Consider the following 24,327-nt stretch of genomic DNA (forward strand, 5'->3'; position numbering starts at 1 on the left):
GGGCTTGTAAGAGCTTAAAGCAAAGTTCTTAAATACAAAGTGGTATCTGAAGCAGAACTAGATTCTCTAATACTGGTAGCTTTTTACCATATAGTATCAACCTTATTAACTGTCAAGACACTTTTTTCTGCTATGAATTCAAAATGGGTTGTGATTAATATATATATAAATGTGTATGTATGTGTACATATATATGTGCATTGTATGTGCTTATATATGCACACCGAGCTTATGCACTGGAGACAAATTCTTTGTGTGGCCAATCACGCTTGGCCAATAAAGAATTCTTCTCTTCTCTTCTCTTCTCTTCTCTTCTCTTCTCTTCTCTTCTCTTCTCTTCTCTTCTCTTCCCTTCCCTTCCCTTCCCTTCCCTTCCCTTCCCTTCCCTTCCTCTCCTCAGCATATGTATATGTGTGTAGGTATACATATGTATACACACTTGGCCAATAAAGAATTCTTTTCTCTCCTCTCCTCTCTTCTCAGCATATGTATGTGTATGTATTCTATGTATGGATAGATATAGATATGAGACTGGGCATCAGAATTTCATTTTTAATGTGTGCAGTGTGTACGCAGTATGTGACAATACAGATTATTTTATCCACTTTTCTCAAGGCTTCTCAACCTTGGCAACTTGGGGGTGGCCTTCAAACTGACGCTTAGCTGGGGGAATTCTGGGAGTCGAAGTCCACCCCTCTTAAAAGCTGCGGATGATACGATATGCCAAGTTCAGACATCAGCCCTGGGAAAGGGTGTGTCCCTTTAGGAAAAAAAAGCTAAGGAAGAGCTCTTTGCACAATCAACTTGTGCAAGCCTGGTTGGCGCTGCCCCCATCTGGGCGTTCCGGGGAGCGCTCCCCCCCTCCCTCCCTCCCTCCCCCCCCCATTGACGCACATCTGCTAAGTCAGAGCCTGCTGCTCCAATCGGGCCTTGCCAATTGCAACTGGATTTCTGGGGTACCCAGGCCTGTCCCAGCCAAAAGGGGCTGGAAGGCGGGGTGGAGGGTGGGGGGGTGGGAATCCCCTTATCCATTTAGCCCAGCCCTGTGCAACCCCCCACCTACCCTTCCTACCCCTCTCCCCGCGGGACTTTCTTGCGGGAGTTTTGCAAAGTCTGCGCAGCCTTGCAAATCGCCCCCAGTCTCCGCGCGGGTGCTTAGCGCGGCCGGAGAGGAAGGGGGGGGTTCTGTCTCCCCCCACCCAGGATTCCCGGCCGTTTAAGAAACCCCTTCCCCACTTCTGGCAACCCCTCCAAGGCCCTTCCCCGCCGTTGCAGAAAAGGCTCGGCGCGCAAAGAGATCCTGCAGCAGCAGCCGCCGCCGCCAGCAGCGCAGCGGGCAGCAGCAGCACGTGTCGGCCCGCCTCGGAGGCGCCTCCCCGGCCCGCCCCACCGGCCCCCTGGCCGGAGAGCCAGAGGAGGGACGCTCCCCCGGAGGCTCACATGACCGAGGCCAGCGATGGACCGAGAAGAAGGGCCCGAAGCGAGCCCGGGAGGAGCCGCGGGTAAGCAGCCTCGCCAAGACGCGCGGCGCGCTCGCCTCGCCTTCTCTGCTGCGCCCCCGCACCGCAGCCCCCGCCTTGCCCAGCTGCGCCTGTCTCTCTCTTGCTCTCCAAGCCGGGCCTCTCCCGGTCGACCCCCGAGGCTGGGGACGATGGGCAGGGCGATCCTTAGCCCTGCAGACCCCGCCGCGCCCCGGCCGCGTTTGGGAACCAGCAGCGCTTGGACAGCTCCCGGGTTGCCATCAGCTTCCCCGGGCGGGGGTGTCTTTCTCCCCATCTGGAGGCTTGGGCAGCGCAGCCAGAGGGCAGAGGGGCTCGGCCCAGCTGCTTAGGATCGGGGGTGGGCGGGCGAGCGGGGCTTCAGCGTCCCGCGGGGCGCCCCCTCCCCATTTCTCCTCCTTGCGCAGCAAGCTGGTTTCCTAAGCGCAGCGCGTAACCTTGGAAAGGCGGCGCAGGAAAGGAATGGGGAATGCGGGATCTAGAAGGCGTGGGAGGGCGGGATCTGGGTGGCTGTGAGGGATGGGAGGTGTAGTCTTCGCCTGGCTGGAGGGCTCCGAGGCAGGGAGACCCCTGCGGGGCTTCCCTCCCCACCTCTCAATTCCAGATTTTGAAAAGGAGGCCTCTGTGCTTCCCCCCCCCCATCCCTTCCTTTTTAAAGGAGGTTGTTAGGATTCCCAGCTGGGTTTCTTTCTCCCAGCTTTAAAGCCGTGGGGACTCCCAACCCCCAGGATTCCAGCTGGGGAATTCTGGGAGTTGAAGTCCCCCTACAGTCCTTGACTTAAAACAGTTTGTGTAGGGACCGTTCCAAGTTACACTGAAAAAGTTTCCTAGGGTCATTTTTCACACTTGCACATGATCAAAATGGGATGCTCGACAACTGACTCATATTTACGACAGTTGCAGTGTCCCTGGGGTGTGTGTGTGTGTGTGTCACATGATTCCCCCTTTGCAACCTTTTGACAAGCAGAGTCAAGGGGGAAGCTAGATTCACTTAACAACCAGGTTGCTAACTGAACAACCGCAGCGGTTCACTTAATCCCTGGGGCATAAACTCGTAGCAGGGGGCAAAACCCACTTAACAGACGTAAATTTTGGGCTCAAGGGTGGTCGTAAGTCTGAGGACTACCTGCATCTTAAATGTTGCTAAGGTTCCGGGAAGCCTGCATTAGAGGTTGGGCTGAAATGGGGAGGTTGGCAGGATCTGCTTGCCCATTGATGTCAACTTATCATTATTATTATTATTTTCATGGTTAATTCTGCTGCCTTCTTCACGCGGTGGGTTTGTGGTCGCAACGAGCTGGTTATGTGGATCAGGAGTTGCCTATCGTGACTTCGCACAACCCGGTTGTGACAGCCTCGTGTTGCTGTATGGGAGGTTTGGGTGCATCTAGATAAGGCCAGCCTTTGCGCCTTTGGAAACGGTGGCTTGTGGTTTGTCGTGCTGCATTAGCCCAACCGAAGGTGCTTTAACCTCAATAAACCAACATTAACCCCAAAGATGGCTTGATAGGTGTGAACCCAACCCAACTTTTTAACTTAGTTGCCTGGTTATCATTTTCTGGCTTTTTGTGCTGGCTGGTAAAGGCCTGGATTTGATTTCGTGTTATGCCGATTGGCTCACTTACTCGGTCATCTTTTTTATTTTCTCTATGCAATGAACCCAGCGTATTATTACCCAACGTCCCCTGTGCTGTGTGGATTGATTTAGTATGGAACGATGGAAGTTTTCTAAGCAGGAACTGGATGAGGTCAAAGGAAATGAAAAGATGCACAGGTTGCATTCTGTTAACTTTGCACTTTCTGGCTTTTAACGAGAGAAAAAGTCTCTGATGCATCATACCCCCCCATGCCCCCCCTCCCCGGGCTGGATGCAATCTATTCTCATTTCCTAGAAAACTTCCTTTCCTGTCTCTGAGCCTGCTGGGGCTGACAAAACATCCGACTAATTTCTTAACAGCACCAGAATTTGGGCGCCTGGATTTATCGGTATCATTTTTTTTTTTACCTCTCTCTTTAGCCAAAAAAGGGAAAAAGATCTTGGATTGTAGAGGTTGAAAGGGAAAGGAAAACGCAAGGGGTCGGAGAAGGAAAAAAGCAAGCTCAGGGCAGGAGGATTTTCCTAGGTGCTTCTCTTCCATGGATCCACTGTGGCGCAGTGGTTAGAGTGCAGTACTGCAGGCTACTCCTGCTGACTGCCGACTGTCTGCAATTGGACAGTTTGAATCTCACCAGTTCAAGGTTGACTCAGCCTTCCATCCTTCCGAGGTGGGTAAAATGAGGACCCAATAGGCTGACTTTGTAAACCGCTTAGAGAGGGCTGTAAAGCACTGTAAAGCGGTATATAAGTCTAAGTGCTATTGCTATTCCTTCCTTCCTTCCTTCCTTCCTTCCTTCCTTCCTTCCTTCCTTCCTTCCTTCCCTTCCTTTCTTCCCTTCCTCCCACCTTCCTTCCTTCCTTCCTTCCTTCCTTCCTTCCTTCCTTCCTTCCTTCCTTCGTTCCCCAGTGATTAGAATGCAGTAGTGTAGGCTGATTCTGCCCACTGCCAGAAGTTTGATCCCAACCGACTCAAACTTGACTCAGCCTTCCATTCTTCCGAGATGGGTAAAATGAGGAGCCAGATTGTTGGGCGACTCTGTAAACCGCTTAGAGAGGGCTGTAAAAGCACCGTGAAGCAGTATATAAGTGCTATTTGCTATTCAGAGCCGTGGTGGTGCAGTGGTTAAAATGCAGTATTGTAGGCAAACTCTGCCCACTGCCAGCAGTTCGATCCTGACCGGCTCCAGGTTGACTCAGCCTTCCCTCCTTCCTAGATTGTTGGGAGCAAGAGGCTGACTCTGTAAACCGCTTAGAGAGGGCTGTAAAAGTACTGTAAAGCGGTATATAAGTCTAAGTGCTATTGGTATCCTGTAGTATGTAGGCCTTCCTGCCTGTCCCCCGTGTGGCTCTCTCTCTCTCTGTTCGGTGTTGATTGTGGCTGCTTCAGGCTCTTTAGCTGCTCCTTTGTGGCTCGTGTTTGTTTTCTTCTTCCATTGTTTTCCCCCGGGGAGCTTAAAGCCTTGGAGGTGCCTGTGTGATCTTGCGCTAACATTTCCAATATTTAGGCTCCGGAGAGCCGGGAACAGATTCTGCTCAGCATAAGGAATGTCTTTGCTGGTTTCAGACAACCTTCTGTTGCATGTAGGGGTTTGGTCAGCAAATGTCTTGGAGATGCCCTGTGTGTGTGTGTGGCCCCGTGGCCCCTGGGTCTGTTTGCTGGGTGAACTGTACCAATAAAGGAGAATATTTGTAGCTCAGGGTTGAACCGTGGGGTCCTTGGTGCTCTCTGAGCTTGGTGGTTTTCTTGCAGATGTTTCATGACCCAGCTAGGGAACATCATCAGTGTTAGAAGGGAGTGGGGATTGTAGAGTAGAAGAGGAGGAGGAAGAGGAAGAGGAGAGGAAGAGGAGGAGGAGGAGGAAGAGGTGGAGAAGAGGAAGAGAAAGAGGAGGAGGAAGAGGAAGAGGAGAGGAAGAGAAGGGAGGAGGAGAAGAGGAAGAGGAGGAGGAGGAGAAAAGGAGGAGAAGGGAGGAAAAGGATAGGAGGAGAAGGGGAGGAAGAGAAGGAGAGGAGGAAAAAAAGGATAGAAGGGGAGGAGGAGGAGGAAGGGAGAAAGAGGACTGTAGGGTCCTTGGTGCTCTCTGAGCTTGGTTATTTTCTTGCAGACGTTTCGTGACCCAACTAGGTAGCATCATCAGTGCTAGAAGGGGGTGGGATTTGCAGGAAGGAGAAGGAAAAGGAGAAGGATTGTGGGGTCCTTGGTGCTCTCTGAACTTTCCTGTTTTCTTGCAGACGTTTCGTGACCCAACTAGCTAACATCATCAGTGCTAGTGTTAACTGTCTTGCCGAGAGCAACATCCCCATTCACACATGATTTACATTCCAATACTTGACAGCTGGTTCACATTTATGACGGTCGCAGTGTCCCGCGGTCACGTCATCCCCCTTTCCGGCCTTCCGACAAGCAAAGTCCGTGCCTGATTTGCTTAACGACGACAGGACTAATTCAACAACTTCAGCGATTCACTTAACAAACGTGGCGAGAAAAATCATAACACGGGGCCAGACTCACTTAAGAAACGCCTCGCTTAGCAACAGAAATTTTGGGCTCCACCTTGGTTGTAAGCCAAGGACTGCCTGTACCAGTTTGCCAAGCAACCAGCCCTTAATGACCATTTGTTTAGTGTCCGTTCAAAGTTACGACGGTTTCAAAGTGACTTAAGAACAGTCCTTACACTTGGGATGGTGTTGGGGCAGTTTTAAGCGCAAGGACTGTTCTTCAGTCACCTTTTTCAGCACCGTCGTAACTTTGAACAGTCACTAAACAAATGGTTAAGGGCTGGTTGCTTGGCACAAACAAGCAACCAGTTGGTACAAACTGATCGGAAGGTCATAAGAGGAGGACTCCGTGTACTGCAAATTCTGGACATTGGTTTCCCCCATTCTGAAGGATAAGAATGGCGCCATCTTATATTATCCAGGTGAATCGGTCTGATTAATAAGTGATTAATAAGCGAGGGCCCCCATAATCTGATGATCTTTGGCCGAGCAGGATTTGAACTCGGCTCTTCCAAGTCGTAAGCCACAAGGAGGCCATCGCCCTAGCCCTTCGCTTGCCATCCCTCCTGAGCTCCAGGCTGTAAGTTCAGTAGCAAGATATATATATATATGCCAAGAGCTTGGCAAGCGAAAGGCTAGGGCGATGGCCTCCTTGTGGCTTACGACTTGGAAGAGCCGAGTTCAAATCCTGCTCGGCCAAAGATCATCAGATTATGGGGCACTTTAAATATATATATAGTGTGTGTGTGTGTGTGTATATGTATATTTATATATGTATGTATGTATGTGTATATATATATATATACACATACATACATACATACATACATATATGTGTGTGTGTGTGTACAGTTAATATTTCGGGTTTCTTCCCGTGTAATTGTGAACATATCCCTAAAAGGATATCCCTAAAATATGTTCACAATTACACGGGAAGAAACCCGAAATATTAACTGTACACACATATATACCCGTGAAAACTTACATAGACATATATATATATATATATATATATATATATATATATATATATATATATATATATATATATATATATACACACGTATATATACACACTATATATTTAAAGTGACCGTTTCAGACATCTGGAGAGGCTTATGTAACTCAACCCTCTACCACCAAACCACCAATATATATATATTTTAAAAAAAATATTTTTATAATATTTGTTAAGGTTTCTTTGCAGGCCTGGAATGGATTGGGGGGCTGAAATTTGGAGAGGCAAGCTTTTCTGTTTTTTTTTTTTTTTTTTGCAGGACTCGAACCAAAGAAATGAATCTGGCCACTCGGCTTGAAGGCCACGCCGCCGTTCATCGGTGGTCAGGTTGGCATGGAAACCAGGTTTATTTTGTGTCTCGGATCCCGCATAGCCTGTTTAAAAAAAAACAACAACCATAAAAAAAAGTGACCCTCGGCCAAACTTGAAAAATTTTATTTTTTTTTCCCAGCTGTTTCTCGTTGCTGAAAATTATTTGGCAGGCATCGCTTTTATTTTTCTTTCCCTGGGCCAAAAAAAATTGCAGAAGTACGTACTTGGGCCGTGTTCCTTTCCGAAATCATTTCAGTTCCATTTTCTGATGAATTCTAGAAATGTTAAGAAGAGTGTGGGGGGATTTCCTGAGAAGGGGCAGGGGGGAACCCCTAAACTTTTTCTTGATCAGAAACTCTGGATGGGAAATTACAAGGCTTCACAGCTATTATTTCTAAACTTCTCCTTTTTTCCTCTTACAAACTGGATTAAAAAAAAAAGGAAGCAAAATGGCAGTAAACAAGTTAGGACGATTTGATTTGGGGCTGATCTCCCTGTTATCCTGGTTTCAGTTATTTTGCCTTTTGCTGAGGCTTTGCATTCCATTGTAGCTATTGTTTTCTTCTTCTTCTCTCTCTCTCTCTCTTTCTTCTTCTTCTTCTTCTTCTTCTTCTTCTTCTTCTTCTTCTTCTTCTTCTTCTTCTTCTTCTTCTTTCTCTCCCTCCCTCCTCTCTCTCTCTCTTTCTTTCTCTCTTTCTCTCTCCCTCTTTTTCACTTTTTCTCTTCCTCTCTCTCTCCTTTTCTCATTCTCTTCCTCTCTCTCTCTCTCATTCTCTTCCTCTCTCTCCCTTTCTCGCTCGTTCTCTCTCTTTCTCTCTGTCTCTTTCTCCTTTTCTCTTTTTCTTTCCCTTTCTGTCTCTTTCTCTCTCTCTCTCCCTCTCTTTCACTTTCTCTTTCTTTCTCCTTCTCACTTTCCCACATTCTCTTCCTCTCCCTCCCTCTCTCTCCCTCCCTCCCTCTCTCTTTAACCCTAGAATAAGTGAGATGTGGAGAAAACTGCTTTTTGTGGCGATACAGTGGCAAGGAAACATCTGATTTTGCATGTTGGGGAGCCCCGTTTTCCTCTGCTTTGCAAGGCCGGGCCTTGAGATCAGAATGAGGAATCCTTGATCCCCGTACCCCCGTGCTCTCTTCTCCCCCCAGCCTCCATCCCCCTCTCCCCATGGGATTTGCTCTGTTCCTTCCGGAGGAAAACTTTTTCTCTCTGGGAAGGGACCTTGGACTTTGGGGTATTGCTGAGTGCACTGTCTCTGTTCTGCTTTTGAGGGAGCGTGCCTTGGAACACGTTCACCTAAATGGATGTTGAGAGGTTTTGCCACATGGCATCATAGCCTTAAAAGAATGTTTGGGCTTTCAAACTGTTTAAAAAAAAAAATTCTGTTCAATCCTGTCTGATTCTCGGAGACGGCCTGGACAAGTTTTCTTGGCGAGGTTTTTCAGAAAGCCTGCCCTTGGCTCCGTCTAAGAGCTTGGAGAGACAGACTGGCCTGAGGTCATCCAGCTGTTTCAGTGCCCAAAGTGGGACTAGAACTCACAGCCTCCTGTTTTCCAACCTGCTGCCTTCACCGCTACGCCAGACTGGCTTTTCAAGACTGCTGAAATGTGGCCAGATGGGGACTGCGAGTGTGATGTTGCATCCCTAAAACGATTCAAACAAGCTCCGCCGTCTTCCTTGGAATAACAGAAGAGTTGGAAGGGACCTTGGAGATCTTCTAGTCCAACCCCTTACCTTCTTGTGTGGGAAGGTGATACATCCTGCTCCCATGTGGTGTGTGTGTGTCCTTCTGTTTCTAGCCATCCAAATCGGTGTGTGTGTGTGTGTGTGAAAGAGACATTCCAATGCCATCACATTGAAAAGACCAGATTAGAAAAGACTCCTGTACCAAGTGTTGAGATTGTCCAATCAGTCATGATTGTTTGAGTTACCTGGGCTCAGGTAAGACCAGCATTTGATGCTGAGACTCTAGAAAGAGTGCAGAGAAGAGCAACAAAGAGGATTAGGGGACTGGAGGCTAAAACATAGGAAGAACGGTTGCAGGAACTGGGTATGTCTAGTCTGATGAAAAGAAGGACCAGGGGAGACATGATAGCAGTCTTCCAATATCTCAGGGGCTGCCACAAAGAAGAGGGAGTCAAGCTATTCTCCAAAGCACCTGAGGGCAGGACAAGAAGCAATGGGTGGAAACTCATCAAGGAGAGAAGCAAATCTCCATTCCCTCTCCAATCCAGGAGAAGGTTACTGCAAAATCCCCATTTCCTCCCGATCAGCTGGGACTCGGGAGGCAGAGAATAGATGGGGGCGGGGCCCAGTCAGAATTTTTACTACCGGTTCTCCGAACTACTCAAAATTTCCGCTACCGGTTCTCCAGAACTGGTCAGAACCTGCTGAAACCCACCTCTGGTGATGGGTGAAAAAAACCTTGCCTTGAATTATTCGATGTTCTCCAACCAAGGCCTTTTGGCTCTGTAGGGACTCCAACTCCCACCTGTCACATCTGGAGAGCCTCACCTTGGAAAAGGCCCCTTGCAGATAAAATAATAGCAATGACGAGCAGAATGGCCTCCAGCGCACGGATCTGTCCTTCGCCCAGCTTCCTTGGCTCCCAACGTTTTAGCAATGAACATTTTTTAGCAGATAGGAAGTACGGACAGTGGGGTGTCTTCTTCTTCTTCTTCTTCTTCTTCTTCTTCTTCTTCTTCTTCTTCTTCTTCTTCTTCTTCTTCTCCTCCTCCTCCTCCTCCTCCTCCTCCTCCTCCTCCTCTTCTTCCTCCTCCTCCTCCTCTTCCTCTCCTTCCCCTTCCCCTTCCCCTTCCCCTTCTCCTTCTCCTTCTCCTTCTGTTGGCATGGAAATCTTCATTTTTTTTCTCCCTCCTGCTTCCATCGTTGGTTGCAAACAGGAATCCAAGAATGCCAGCCGTAAGTTTTGCTGCGTTTTGATCTTTGCAGGAGCCAGTTCGACGAGAATTACCAGCTTGCTCGACTGGCTCCCTCAAATGATTTTTTTGGCACCCGGCCGAGCGGAGCCAACTGCTTCTGAAGAGAGGTGTGGGGTTTGAAACGTTTCTGGGTAGTTTAGGCAGGTAGAGATAAAGTTCTCCAATGTAGGTGTGCCCCTGTTCGGGCAGGAGCAGTTTACAGAACGTCTGCACGTTGGGAAGGTCTCTTCCCGCTGCCTTTTTTTTTTTTTTCCCTAAGAAGCATCTCCTTTTCTTTTTGCCATTCCTCTTTCTCCTCTAGACTTGGGGGAGCCCCCGGTCAGCGACCCCAAGGATCCAGAAGAACCTCCGATGCAGAAGCCCCCAGGAAGCCCCTTGGTCCTTCCTCACACCTTACAGGAGCTCTTGAGCAAAGACATCGTCCAAGTGCAGTTAATCCCGGAGAAAAAGGGCTTGTTTTTGAAGCACGTGGAGTATGAAGTCTCCAGCAAGGTTGGTGACGAGGAAGAAATTCGATTCCTGGGCTTTTTTTTTGGCTTTGAGAAAGTTGGTGGATCTTCCAGACGGGGCTGAACTGAGGAATTAAAAAGGGGTGTATTTGCAGAAAGCCCTAAGATTGGTCTGAGTGAAGAAGAGTGAAGCAATTTCTCTTGGCTTTTAGCTGAAGAGAAATTGTAGAGTTGCAACAGGCCGTGTCTTGGGAGAGCCGCATCTTCCTTAAAAAAAAGAGAGAATGTCTGTGTTTTGCGGTTGTTGATCAATGCTGTTTTTAGTTTTGAATGCAAATTGTCCACCGCCTTGTGTAAATTTACATCAATGTTTTAGAAATCATAGTTATTAGGATATAAATTTCTTTTTTAAAACTTTAATGCAGTGTTTCTCAACCTTGGAAGCTTGAAGATGGATGGACTTCAACTCTCAGAATCCCCCAGCCAGCAGCGCTGGCTGGGGGATTCTGGGAGTTGAAGTCCACCCATCTTCAAGCTACCAAGATTGAGAAACATTGCTCTAACGCAATGTTTCCTAAACTTTTAAGATGGGTGGACTTCAACTCCCAGAATCCCCTAACGAGCCAGGTTGCCAAGGTTGTAAAAGGGTTAAGGATTAACCCTTGGTTAAAGCTGTTGTCAAATAATATAATGGATTACTTAGGTTTTATATTAACTCTTACCAAACAAGTTATAGGACAACAAGAAGAAAGCACTCCTTTTCCACTATTGTGGAGCCTCTCTGTAACCAGTACGATAAATAATGAAGGTTCGGTTGGATTGGATTGGATTTTCACCAGATCAATTGATAAAATCAATTGCTTGGCTTCCAGGAAGCCTCCCATCTCCATATTTAAACCTAAAAGTTCAATGCTGGCTAGCTTTAAGAAAGACCTCATGTAGGAATAATCTGAACAATTTAATTATTTTTCTTTTTAATAATCGGCAAGTATAGTCCAAATACAGCGTGAGATGCTAAGATTGGCAAAGAGGGTTGCCAGGTAGCAGAAAGAACAAAACATTATTCCATCGATAAAGATAGTTGGAGTGCTTTTAGGGAATTGATAAAGCTGTATCAATTTCTGCCACTTCAATCACGGGCGAGCAGTTGAATCGACTGACTTCCATCCCTTTCTCTGGCTGGTGAAAAAAATATAATAACCCCAATTGAAAGCGTTGCTTTCAATTGTCCCGAAATAAATGATTTCCTCCCTGCACAAGGATTTTTTTCTTCTTCTTTCCTTCCACATTCGCTCTTGGCAGGTTTTTCTTAGCGCTTATTTTTCAGAGTGATTCAAACTCCAGCAATGAAGGCGAGGGGGGAAAAACTTCCAGCTCGTTGCATCATTTAGCTTTTCGAGAAGGATTTATTGCTGCAAGATGTGGCGTTCGTGGTTTGTTTAGATCTGTTGCGAAGGGAGGCCGAGACGGATTCTTGGATTTTTAAGCCAAGGGTGAACGGATAAACTCGTTCACACCAGAGTCCTTTAACTTGCTGCCCATCGCTGGAAACGAGATCTTTATTTATAACCAATTTCATTGTATACATGATCTACGATGACAATAAAGGCTAAACTTTATTTACTGAATCGCTGTCGCTAGCCGCCCATTTCAATAAGGAGTTCTGGGCAGTGAACAAGGTTAAAAGTAAAAATAGAAACAATAACAACGGCAAAAATCAAAATTGAAGATAGCAGCCAAGGGAAAAAGGTTAGAGAGAAGTTCCCTGAAGATATGGGCTCCAACATGAGTCCCAAACCCCGGAAGGCAAAACCTCCAGTCCCGATGTCCGACCCAGATTGGATCCTGCAACATTATCCCTAGGACACGTAGATTCGCCTTTGTTCGTGAGAAATGCAACAATGGCTAACACAACCAGGAGATGGGTAATTTCACACACTTTAGGCAGAATGGGCCAACTTGCCATAGCCAACTCGCTGCGGGGCCATTTAACAATTCAATTTCATTATTTAAATCATTTAAATTTTTGTCATTCGGTTTTCATTTTGTCCCTCCTTCTTCATCCTTTCTTTAATGATTCTTTCCCACCATTTCTTTGACATTAACTCTTGTTCCGCAGTGAATTGTCCTATGGCAAGTTGGCTGTAGCGAGTTGTCGTAGATCTCACTTGGGGACCCAGGCCTGGGCATAGAACCCAAGTCTTAGGATTTTATGAAAGGCCAGTGGGATTGAAGCCAACCTCATCTCCGGAGGAAGAAGGCTCCGTAGAGTGGACAACTATGGCTGACGAGACATATCTGCTGGCATTCCTTAGCCAATGAGATCTGGAGTGTGCCCATCTTGACAGACGAGATAGGATGGGTAGAAACAACCAGGGTCCCTTAAGTGACCTGCTCCCAAGCCAGGAGGTGCTGGACTAGAGGGCATTTAGGTCTTCTGTTCTTGTTCCAAGGTGCCGAGATGGTGTCCAGCACCATCTTTGAGGAAGCTCTGAATGGACTCCTTCATTCTCCCTACAGCGTTTTAGGTGCTCTGTTTACCGGCGGTATAATGACTTTGTGGTTTTCCATGAGATGCTCCTTCAGAAGTTCCCCTACCGTATGGTCCCTGGCTTGCCTCCCAAGAGGATGTTAGGAGGTAAGCTTGGAAGGGACGAGATGGGAGGTAACTAAACTCCAAGAAGACCATTGATGATGACCTTCCCCAACCTGATCTTTCCAAATGGGTTGGAACTATGACTGTCGGGCTTCCTAGTCAACCAAGGCAGGGGTCTCCAACTTTGGCAACTTTTAAGACTTGTGGACTTCAACTCCCAGAATTCTGGCTGAGGAACTCTGGGAGTTGAAGTCCACAAGTCTTAAAGTTGCCAAGGTTGGAGACCCCCTGAACCAAGGCATTGTGTTGGGAGTTGCAATCCCGGCCGTTCTAGAGATGTCCTGTTGACCATAGCTTATGGCTGGAATTGGTAGAAGAAGTGGGACTTCCTTTTGGGCATAAAGCTATCGGGAAGGTTTTGAAGATTGAGGTTCCTCAACCTGGCCCTTCTCCCATCCTCCAGCTGACCGAGAATTCATCGAGACCAGACGCCGTGCCTTGAAGCGTTTCATCAACCTGGTGGCGCGACACCCTCCTTTTTCAGAAGACGTGCTTCTGAAGTTCTTCCTCTCTTTCAGTGGGTCGGTAAGTGTGCCTGAGAAGGATTCCATCGGTAATCAAATACATTGTAGAGATCAGTGCTTGCTGGCTCATCTAATGCTGGTTTGCCAGATGCTTCCTACTAGTTAGATATCTACCATAACATTGTCCACAGCAGGATTTTCCAAGCTGGGCAACCTTGACAGGGTCTTGAGGCAACTAGCAATTTCTTTAGTCACTCGGTTGCATGTACATCTAGTGAAGGAGACAAACATAGTTTCTGGTGTTCAACCTCGCTTTGAGTAGCAGCTGATCTTACTCAGGGTCATTCCAACGGCAATGAACTAGATGACAGAGGTTGACTCAATCCATGGACGCTTCATGTTTCCAGTTAATTTTGCAAGTGGCCAACCAATTTCCTGGTATCTCACACTACTACAGTTCCCACACATAGAATCAGGAAAGGGCTGCTGGGGGTTCGCAGGGGTTCGGGAGAACCTCTAGCTAAGATTCTGTGCAGTTCGGAGAACCCACAAATCCCACTCCTGGCTGGCCCCGCCCACCTTACCCCTCCCAGGAGTCCCCACATGGCCCATTTTGAATGCAGGTAAGTGCAGGGCGCTCACGGAGGCTCGGGGAGGGCGAAAAATGGGCCCACCGGAAGTTCAGGAAGGCCGGAAACAGGCCCGTTTCTGGCCTCCAGAGGGCCTCCGGAGCCTGGGGAGGCCTTTTTCGCCCTTCCAGATGTTCAAGGAAAGCTTCCTGAACCTGGGGAGGGCAAATACGCCCCCCCCCCACCATGGTGCAGGAGGCCAACTAGGCCACACCCACCATGGCCACACCCACCCAGCAACCAGGCAGAGAACCCTTTGCTAAAATTTTTGAAGCCCACCCCTGCGTAGACTCCAGAGGTGGCCTTTGAGTCAAAGGCAGAGGTGAAATTCAAAATTTTTCCCTACCGGTTCTGTGGGCGTGGCTTGGTGGGTGTGGCAGGGGAAGGATATTGCAAAATCTCCATTCCCTCCCCACTCGGGGGCCAGGCAGAGATGGTATTTGCCAGTTCTTCAAACTACAAAATTTCCACTACTGGTTCTCCAGAACCTGACAGAACCTGCTGGATTTCACCCCTGGTCAAAGGTGAGAGATTAGTTCCTTCACAGAGATCACAGAATGTTGACAAACGTCGTGCTGACAGATGCAAAGCTCCAGGAATGTGAAAGGAGACGGCCATTGCTAAATCCCCCTGGTGGCTGTAGGAATGCCCTTCCAGTTTCTTTCTGCCCTTTGGGTCCCCCCTTCCTACTTCTCCTCTTCTTCTTCTTCTTGTTCCAGGATGTTCAGAACAAGCTGAGGGAATTGGTCCAAGGTGTGGGAGACGAATTCATGACCTGCAAGTTCGCAATGCAGGCGAAGGTAATTGTCTTGAGGAGACCTCTTATCAGAGACAGGGACATGGAGTGGCTGTCAGGTTTCCGAGGGATGAAACCCATTCAAAAAAGAAATGGGCAAAGTCCCATCTTCCAAAAGAAATTCCTTTTATTTACCGTGTTTCCCCGAAAATAAGACTGTTGTGGCCCATCAGCGGCCTGTGCAGTTAGTAGCTGATTCCGACAGCGAGGAGGCTTGTGTGATGCTGCACCAGTAGCCTGTGCAGCTGGCACTCGAGTCGGACAGTGAGGAGGCTGGAGACGATGTGGTGCCACAAGCGGGGATTCAGCCAGGGCCTTCAGAACCTCCAGAAGCTCCCATAAGCGAAGAGGACGAAGAGGAGGAGCTTCTTCTCAATGCACGGGCGCGCAGAGCTGCGAAAAGGCAAGAGTGGCTCCTCCTCTTGGGGCTAATTGGCCACTCCCCTAGCCTATTTAAGGAAGGACGACGACTGAGGCAATTTGCAGGAAACAATTTTGTTCAATTTCCTTCGCGTCTTGATTACAGAAAACATTTGATTTGGCTCTTGTTTCTCTTATCAACTTGCAAAGCTTTCAAGTTGCCATGAGCAGGAGGGAGGGAGAACTGAAGTGAATTCCATACATTCTTCCTGACCGCAATCAGAAGGAGGGCGTTAGGTTTCACAGCCAGCCAAAGTGGTTAATTGGGGAATGTGATTTATGACATGGCCAGAGAGGAAGGGAGAGACAGGGTCATAGGGGAACGTAAATCTACGTGGGATCAGTCCTAACTGCATCCGAGTATTGCCAGAATGGTGCTCCTAATAAATGAATATATTTCCTTTGACGTTTGGATCATGGCTCATGAATTAATTAGGGCATCTTTCGGAAACTTGACATCTCTCTTATCAGGGCTGCTTTAAGATGGGTGGGCTTCAATTCCCAGAAGTCCACCCATCTTAAAGCAGCCAACGTTGAGAAACATTGACTCAAGATGCTTGAGCTGCATTGAGAAGGACGGGCTGGGGAAGATTGTACCAGCTGCGGCCAACTTCTCCTGCTATGTAGAGCTCTTCCGGCTATATGGAAGCTGGCTATTCTGTCTTCATCGCCAACCTGGCGCCCCTCCAGCATCCCCAGGTAGCTGTCGTTGGGTCTCTTGAACTTTCCTACCTCTCTTTCAGGAATATTTGCCAACAGACATCCAAATCCAGTTTGCGGCCAGCCGAGAATTGATCAGGAACATCTACAACAGCTTCTACAAACTCAGGGACAGGACCGAGCGGATAGCATCCCGGGCGGTGGACAATGCCTCAGACCTTCTCCTCTTTGGGAAAGAGCTAAGGTGAGCGGGCGTGGACTGAGCCACTTCTTTTCTAAGCCCAACTCTTGGGCTTGAGCCACCATCTCTATCAACCGGTAGCGATTCCTCGAAGTTAGGACAGACCTCCTGGGGTTACTTACGGCTCAGCTTCGAAGTTTCAGCAGCCCTCCACTCCTGATGTTTGGCAAATGGCCTGCGTTTAGCTGTGGTGGCGCAGTGGTCAGAGTGCAGTACTGCAGGCTGCTTCTGCTGACTGCCGGCTGCCTGCAATTTGGCAGTTCAAATCTCACCAAGTTCAAGGTCAACTCAGCCTTCCATCCTTCCGAGGTGGGTCAAATGAGGACCCAAAATTGTTGGGGGGCAATAGGCTGACTCTGTAAACTGTTTAGGGAGAGCTGCAAAGCACTGTCAATGGTATATAAGTCTTAAGTGCTAAGTGAGGAGGGAGGGAGGAAAGAAAAGGAAGGAAGGAAGGAAGGAAGGAAGGAAGGAAGGAAGGAAGGAAGGAAGGAAGGAAGGAAGGGCCATGGTGACATAGAGATTAGAATGCAGTATTGCAGGCTAATTCTGCCGACTGCCAGCAGTTTGATTCTCACCGGCTCAAAGTTGACTCAGCCTTCCATCCTTCTGAGGTGGGTAAATGAGGACCCAGATTGTTGGGAGGGCAAGAGGCTGACTCTGTAAACCGCTTAGAGAGGGGCTGGTGCAAACGGGGAGTTGGTGCAAAGGCTTGGCAGGGTCTTCACAGATACCCCTCTTTCCTCTTCCGACAGTGCTTTGGGCTCGGACACAACTCCGCTGCCTTCCTGGGCGGCTCTGAACCACAGCGCCTGGGGCAACCTGAAGCAGGCTCTAAAAGGCCTGTCCGTGGAATTTGCCATGCTGGCTGATAAAGCAGTTCAACAGGTGAGCCGGGACGGGCAAAGATTTGTGTAGGAGGGGCTGGTGGTTGCCCAGGATGATGGGTCTGGGCGTCCTCCGCCTCTGAGATTCATTGAACTTTCAGTGAAGATTCCAAGGAAGCGCCTGGGGGCCGTCCTCGTTTAGGGACCGCCTTGTTTGGCGACTGTGGGGACAAAACAGCCCCTTGGAGATCCCCCCTCCTGGCGTTGGCGGCCTTCACCGGCTTCTGTAAAGCCAAGGAAGGCTTGGAAGGAAGACCGTAAGCACCGTCGCGGTTTCACTGAACGACGTTCGCTTAACGACCGAGAAGCCAGTTCCAGTTTCAGTCTCCAAACCAGGACAAGCTGTCAATCTACAGGACCTACCAGCTCCTGTCGGTGAACCAATGATAAAGATAAGGAAATACCATCGGAATTCACAACTCTATTGGAGAAAAGCGTGTATGAAAACAAATGTCCATTTTTTTTTGGCCGGGGGAGGTTTTCGTTCAACGACTGCATCGCTTAGTGATGGACATCCCGGTGCCAACTGTGATCCCCAGCTGAGAACTGCCCATATGTGTGCGTGTGTATATATGTATGTGCGTGTGTGTGTATGGATATGCGCGCACACATACATGCCCATACACAGAATACCTGCGTATCCATCCACCGTCTCTTTCAGCCTGAGTTGCTCCACATCTCCTCCTCCACATTTATCTTTGCCGTCGAAAGATATTTTTTTTTTTGTTAATTTGATTTATATGCCGCCCTTCTCCGGAGACTCAGGGCGGCTTACAATGCGTTAAGCAATAGCCTTCATACTTTTGTATATTTATACAAAGTCAGCTTATTGCCCCCACAATCTGGGTCCTCATTTCACCTACCTTAGAAAGGATGGAAGGCTGAGTCAACCTTGAGCCTGGTGAGATTCGAACTTGCAGTAATTGCAGGCAACTGGTCTTAATAACAGGGTGCTTTAGACCACTGTACTACCAAGGCTCATTCCTGCAGATTCTCCTGCAACCCTCCTGTCCAGCCTCCAAGGGGCCACTTCCCACCGACTTCCTTCCCTCGGGTGGGCAGGTGGGGAGGGGGGAGGAGCAGCTCTCTTCCCCCCTCCCCCCTTCACAGGGTTCTCTTTCGTTCTGCTGTCCAGGGGAAACAGGAAGAGAATGACGTGGTGGAGAAACTCAACCTTTTCCTGGACTTGCTACAATCTTATAAAGTGAGTCCGGGGTTCAGCCCACCTTGGGGGGGGGGAGAGAAAGGCTGGGACACGGCTGGGGGCTGGAGGGGAAGCGGGAGGGTCCGAGACAGGAGAGTCAAGGAATGAAAATGGTGAAAAATGGATGGATGGACGGAGATAGATAGATAGATAGATAGATACTGTAGATAGATAGAAATACAGATAGATATATTGATGATAGATAGAAATACAGATAGAGAGGATATTGATGATAGATAGATAGATAGATAGATAGATAGATAGATAGATAGATAGATAGACAGATAGATAGAAATACAGATAGAGATAGAGAGATAGACAGGGATAGATAGATAGATAGATAGATAGATAGATAGATAGATAGATAGATAGAAATACAGATAGAGATAGATAAACATAGACTGATAGATGATAGAGAGGAAGAGATAGACAGATATACACAGATAGAGACATAGACAGGGATAGATAGATAGATAGATAGATAGATAGATAGATAGATAGATAGATAGATAGATAGAAATACAGATAGAGATGATATTGATGATAGATAGGTAGACAGACAGATAGACATAGATAGAGATAGACTGATAGATGATAGAGGAAGAGATAGACAGATATACAGGGGGAGATAGAGAGATGGATGGATGGGTGGATGGATGAAAATAGCCTACTGATAAAATTACAGAGAGATGATATTGATAGATAAAAATACAGATAGAGATGATATTAATGATAGATAGAAATACAGCTAGAGATGATATTGATAGATAGAAATACAGATAGAGATGATATTGATAGACAGACAGACAGGGATAGATAGACATAGACTGATAGATGGGGGAGAGAGGAAGAGATAGACAAAGGTAGAGATAGGCAGGCAGGCAGACACGATAAAGAAAGAGGTAGACCTAGACAGACCTAGACCTAGACCTAGATGGATGAATGGATGGAGAAGCTAGAGAGATCTAGATAGAGCTACAGTAGGTAGAGCTAGAGAGAGAGAGAGAGAGAGAGAGAGAGAGAGAGAGAGAGAGAGAGAGAGAGAGAGAGACAGATGGATAGATTGACAGATAGAAATTGGCCTCCTTATGTCCCCTGCTTCTTCTGCCTGCGTTGCAGGATCTGTGCGAGAGGCACGAGAAGGGCGTGTTGCACAAACACCAGCGGGCTCTGCACAAATACAGCATGATGAAGAAGCAGATGATGAGCGCCACGGTGCAGAACAAGGAACCCGAGTCGGTGGAGCAGCTGGAATCCCGGATTGTGGAGGTAAGAGTCTCTCAGCTCTTCTGAACCCCAGCTGGCCAACCCAGGGGGAAGGCGCAGATCGACCTTTCTGCATCCTGAAAGTGATGGGGTTTCGGGGTTTATTTATTTATTTTTGATTAAAAAAAAAAAAACACCCAGAAAGTTGGGGGACATGTTTAGTCCTCTTGGCAGTGATAAGTGTCCAGTGAAGTTGGTGAAGGCGAAACAACAACCTTGGAGAGTTTTTCTGAGGCATCTGGGATTGGGGAAGAAGATGGGGGGGCTGGGGACGAGGTCTTGGGTGGAGATGATAACTTGTGGTGTCTCTCCCAAGCTCTAGTTTAATCTCCCTTCCTCTTTCCTTCTCCTTCTCTTCCTTCTCCTTCCCTTTCTTCTCTGTCTCCTTTTTCCTTTCCCTCCTCCTCCTTCCTCTTTCTCCTTCCCCTCCTTCCCTTTCTTCTCTTCTGTCTCTTTCTCCTTCCTCCTCCTCTCCCTTCCCCTTCTTCCCTTCTGTCCCCTTTTTCCTCTCCTTTTCCTTCTACTCCTTTTCCCCTTCCTTGTCCCTTTTTCCCTTCCCCTCCTTCCCCTTCTTCTCTTCTGTCCTCTTTTTCCTCTCCTTTTCCTTCTCCTCCTTTTCCCCTTCCTTGTCCCTTTTTCCTTCCCCTCCTTCCTTCTTCTCTTATTTCCTCTTTCCTTTTCTTTTCCTTCTCCTTTCCCTCCTCCTCCTCCTCTTCCTCCTCCTCCTCCCCCCTCTTCTCCTCCCACTCTTTTCTTCTCCTTCACCCCTCCCTTCTCCTTCCCCTCTTTCTCTCTACCCACCCTCAGCAAGAGAACGCAATCCTGACCATGGAGCAGCGTAACTACTTCTCCCTCTACTGCCTTCACCAAGAGACTCAGCTCATCCACATTTACCTTCCGCTCACCTCTCACATCTTGGGGGCCTTCGTCAACTCGCAGATCCAGGGCCACAAAGAGGTGAGTTTCCTTCCAGGCAGTGTGTGTGTCCACCAGCTGGCATGTCTCTTGCGAGATATACAGAAATTATCACCATGTCAGTTAATACTTCGTTGGGTAACCTTTAGCATGAATAGCCTTACAACGTCTTCCCATGGAGTGAACCAAGTCTTTGAGTTCTGCAGCTGTTCTAATGTGAAACCAAGATTGAAGGATTGTTTCTATTAACTGGGTTTTATAGCTGGGTTGCTTCTGACTTAACCAGTTTCTTTAGTCGGCTCCATAGATTTTCTTTTCTTTTTTTTTTTTTCAAAAAAGTTTTTCTTTTTATTTCTCATAAACATATTTACATGTAGTCATTGATCCACCATTTTTCCTTCATCTTATCTTTTAACTTTCATTTTTAATTCTTACTTATTAAATAGCTCCATAGATTTTTCAATTGGGTGAAGGTCTGGGCTATTCCCAGGCCATTCCAGCAGTGGAATAGGATCCTCTTGAAACTCCAAAAAAAAAGTGGTGTTATTAGCCATCAAACCTCAAAAATACACTTTTCCCAAAAAGGTTTCCACAATTTTGGCCACCCGCTGTCAATCTTGGAGGGCATCTTCTGTAGATGTTCTCTCGCTCTTCCGTTGATCGCTTCTGCCTCTCTTTTTTCCTTCCTGCAGATGAGCAAAGTCTGGAACGAACTGAAACCCAAGCTGAGCTGCCTCTTTGCGGGAAGCAGCGACGTCTTGATGCTCCCCTTGTCTGCTCAAGAGGACAGTTTCCTTCCCAGTTAATGTTTTTGGGATTCAGGATGGGAGGAGCTGGAAGGAAGGGGCTGCTCTTCATGACACTTAACCATACCTGTCCAGGTATTCTTCTCTTGGCAAATCCTAGCTTTGCCTCCCAAGAGTGTTCTGCCCCAGCTACGGGTCCCAAGAAGCGTAGCACACACACACACAGAGCTCCAAAAACTCCGTGTAATACAAACAGACCCCTTTCAAAATGCAGGCTTTAACCACCAATGTCCTTATCAGCCTGCTATGAATTACAGAGATTAAACAAAAGTCCGACAAGGGTTGGCAATCAGCCCAGAAACCAAGTTGTAACAAAAAAAACTCACTCTCAAAATGCTCCGCGTAGGACCAAACGTCGTTTCCAGCAACGTTTGCTATCTGTGTGCGAACTTAAATAGGCTAAGGGAGTGGCCAATTAACCCCAAACCTTATTCTCGAGGAGACCTCCTCCTCCTCTTCCTGAGTAGCCACTCCTGCCTTTTGGCAGCCCTGCGTGCTCGAGCATTGAGGAGAGGCTCCTCCACTTCGCTCTCTCCACTTGAAGGAGCCTCTGGAGGTTCTGAAGGCCCTGGCTGAGTCTCTGCCTCTGGCACCACATCCTCTTCAGCCTCCTCGCTGTCCGACGCGAGCGCCGGCTGCACAGGCTGCTGGCGCGACACCACACCAGCCTCCTCGTCGTCGGGATCACCCACAATCCGCGCAGGCCGCTGGCGGGCCACAACAAAGAACTTGATTTGAGTGTGTGTGTGTGTGTGTCCCATAATCTCCAGTATGTAGTGATGTGGGTTTTTTTCCCCCCCCTCAAAGACTCTCTTTTGTGTTTTCGTGTCATTTTTAACGTCGACTGTGAAGGCTCAACAACAGCCCTCAGGGCAGGTTTGGGGATGAGGGCCTGCTCCCCTGTCAAAAGTGACAGATGGGCTTGAGTGACCACCTCCAACTCCAGGAATAAAACCCATCATTTCATGGGGGTTAGGGCCCGGCAGCAAATATATGCACCATCGATTAAAGGGGCACCGAGTTTCCTTAAAGAGCATTCTGAGTGAAGCAACCATCGTGAGGTTTTTTTCCCCTCTTATTTTGTTTTGAAAAGCCAGATGTTTCAATGGGACAGAAGCATAACTTTAGGGACATGTACGCTTCAGCATTAGTTGGGTGGCAATGCGATTCCGCGCCACGTAAGAAATGGCCAGCTGCCTCACAGAGGACTAGACTCATAAATTCATCTCTCAAAACACACTTCCAGCATCTCAACTTTCTTAGAACTACGGGTACTTCTGTAGTTCTGACTTATGCCAGCTCGTTTAATGGCCCCTTGGACGGACTTTCTAAAAGCCATTTTTAATGATGTAGCAAACCTCGTTTAACAAGAAGTGATATGTGACGGACCAAACGCAAATGGCTTAACACTGTTTACCCAGATCTGGTACACCCAGGAGCACATTTCAACAATATGCTGGCTTACAGACGCCGGAGAGTAGCTGGCATCTGACCAGCTTTCAAAGGCAAGTTTGTGTCCAGCATTTGCATAAGTCAGTCCTTCTCACATGTATACCTCATACCTACCTTCCTTTTGAATGAACGCAAACCCAGGAGTTTTAAGAGATGGAATGTTCTGCATTGCTTTGGGTTCCTTCCTTCCTTCCTTCCTTCCTTCCTTCCTTCCTTCCTTCCTTCCCTCCCTCCCTCCCTCCCTCCTTCCCAAACTATAGCAGACTTATATCCCATTTCACAGTGCTTTTACAGCCCTCTCTAAGTGGTTTACAGAGTCAGCCTCTTGCCCCCAACAATCTGGATCCTCATTTTACGCACCTCAGAAGGATGGAAGGCTGAGTCAAGTTCGAGTCGGTCGGGATTGAACTCCTGGCATTGGGCAGAGATAGCCTGCAACACTGCATTGTAGCAACTGCACTAGTGGTGAAATCCAATTTTTTTTACTACCGGTTCTGCGGGCGTGGCTTGGTGGGCCTGGCAGGGGAAGGATACTGCAAAATCTCCATTCCCACCCCATTCTGGGGCCAGCCAGAGGTGGTATTTGCTGGTTCTCTGAACTGCTCAAGATTTGCACTACCGGTTCTCCAGAACCTGCTGGATTTCACCCCTGAATGGCACCACTCTGGCCTCCTTCCTTCCTTCCCAAGCAATAGCAGACTAATACCGCTTCACAGTGCTTTTACAGCTACTTCTAAGCCGTTTACAAAGCCAGCCTCTTGCCCCCAACAATCTGAGTCCTCGTTTTACCCACCTTGGAAGGATAGAAGGCTGAGTCAAGTTTGAATCGGTCGGGATCGAACTGCTGGCAATGGACGGAATCAGCCTGCAATACTGCATTCTAGCCACTGCGCCAACAAGGAAAGAAGGAAGGAATTGGCTAGGGAATTCTGGGAGCTGAAGTCCACAAGTCTTAAAGGGGGCAAGATTGAGAACCTCGTCTGTAAAGCTTACTTCGTAGCATCCCTGGGACATATTCCTTCTCCTGTCCATTCGTGTTCCTCATCAAAGCTATCCAAAGCTTGGCTGAAGGTGTTGACCAGCTAAACACAGTGCCTTATTCCAATATAGGTTTTTAAACCTCTAGACAATCGTCTTACTAATCAAAATGAACCTGGCTTAGCTTCAGAATCTTGGTGAAGTTAGCCAGGGGTGACCAGCCCTGATGTTTGTGCCTTGTTAAATAAATAACAGCTGTAAAAAGCTTGTTCTGCTGGATAAAAAAATATATGCTACAACTGCTACAAGAAAAGCCATCTCTATTTTTGAGGAAGCTCTATTTAAAGTGGGACCACACAACTTTTTTTATTTTTTAAAAAAGCAAGATAATTAAGGCTTCAGGACCAAAGAAGCCACCTGAAGGGACTAAACACCAAATTCTCAGGAAAACAGATTTTGTCTTTTTTGTGTTTTCCAAGTCACGTCTTTGGTTTGGGAGGTGGGTAGGCTTCCTCCAGCCTCCTGGCATTTAATCTGACATTTGTAAAAGAGTGTCCGCTTTGCAAAAAGTAGTTTTTTTTTTAAACGAAGCACTTTATTAAACGGCAGAATGTCTTTAATTCCCACTTGGTAGACTTTAAT

The 24,327-nt window shown here is 47.7% G+C and overlaps 1 protein-coding gene across 1 annotated transcript; it reads left to right on the plus strand.

Moving 5' to 3' along the window:
• Nucleotides 1-1,422: 1,422 nt before the first annotated feature.
• Nucleotides 1,423-24,327, plus strand: SNX8 (sorting nexin 8). Its single transcript, XM_070955075.1, has 11 exons — nucleotides 1,423-1,502; nucleotides 10,164-10,354; nucleotides 12,832-12,949; nucleotides 13,371-13,492; nucleotides 14,780-14,860; nucleotides 16,020-16,180; nucleotides 16,933-17,065; nucleotides 18,200-18,268; nucleotides 19,388-19,537; nucleotides 20,342-20,491; nucleotides 21,142-24,327. The coding sequence occupies exons 1-11, from the start codon at nucleotides 1,457-1,459 to the stop codon at nucleotides 21,253-21,255; spliced, it is 1,335 nt and encodes a 444-aa protein (XP_070811176.1). The 5' UTR covers nucleotides 1,423-1,456; the 3' UTR covers nucleotides 21,256-24,327.

The sequence above is a fragment of the Pituophis catenifer genome, unplaced genomic scaffold (genome assembly GCF_029215685.1).
Source record: "Pituophis catenifer annectens isolate HBS135680 unplaced genomic scaffold, rPitCat1.0.hap2 SCAF_16, whole genome shotgun sequence".
NCBI classification, from domain to species: Eukaryota; Metazoa; Chordata; class Lepidosauria; order Squamata; family Colubridae; genus Pituophis; species Pituophis catenifer.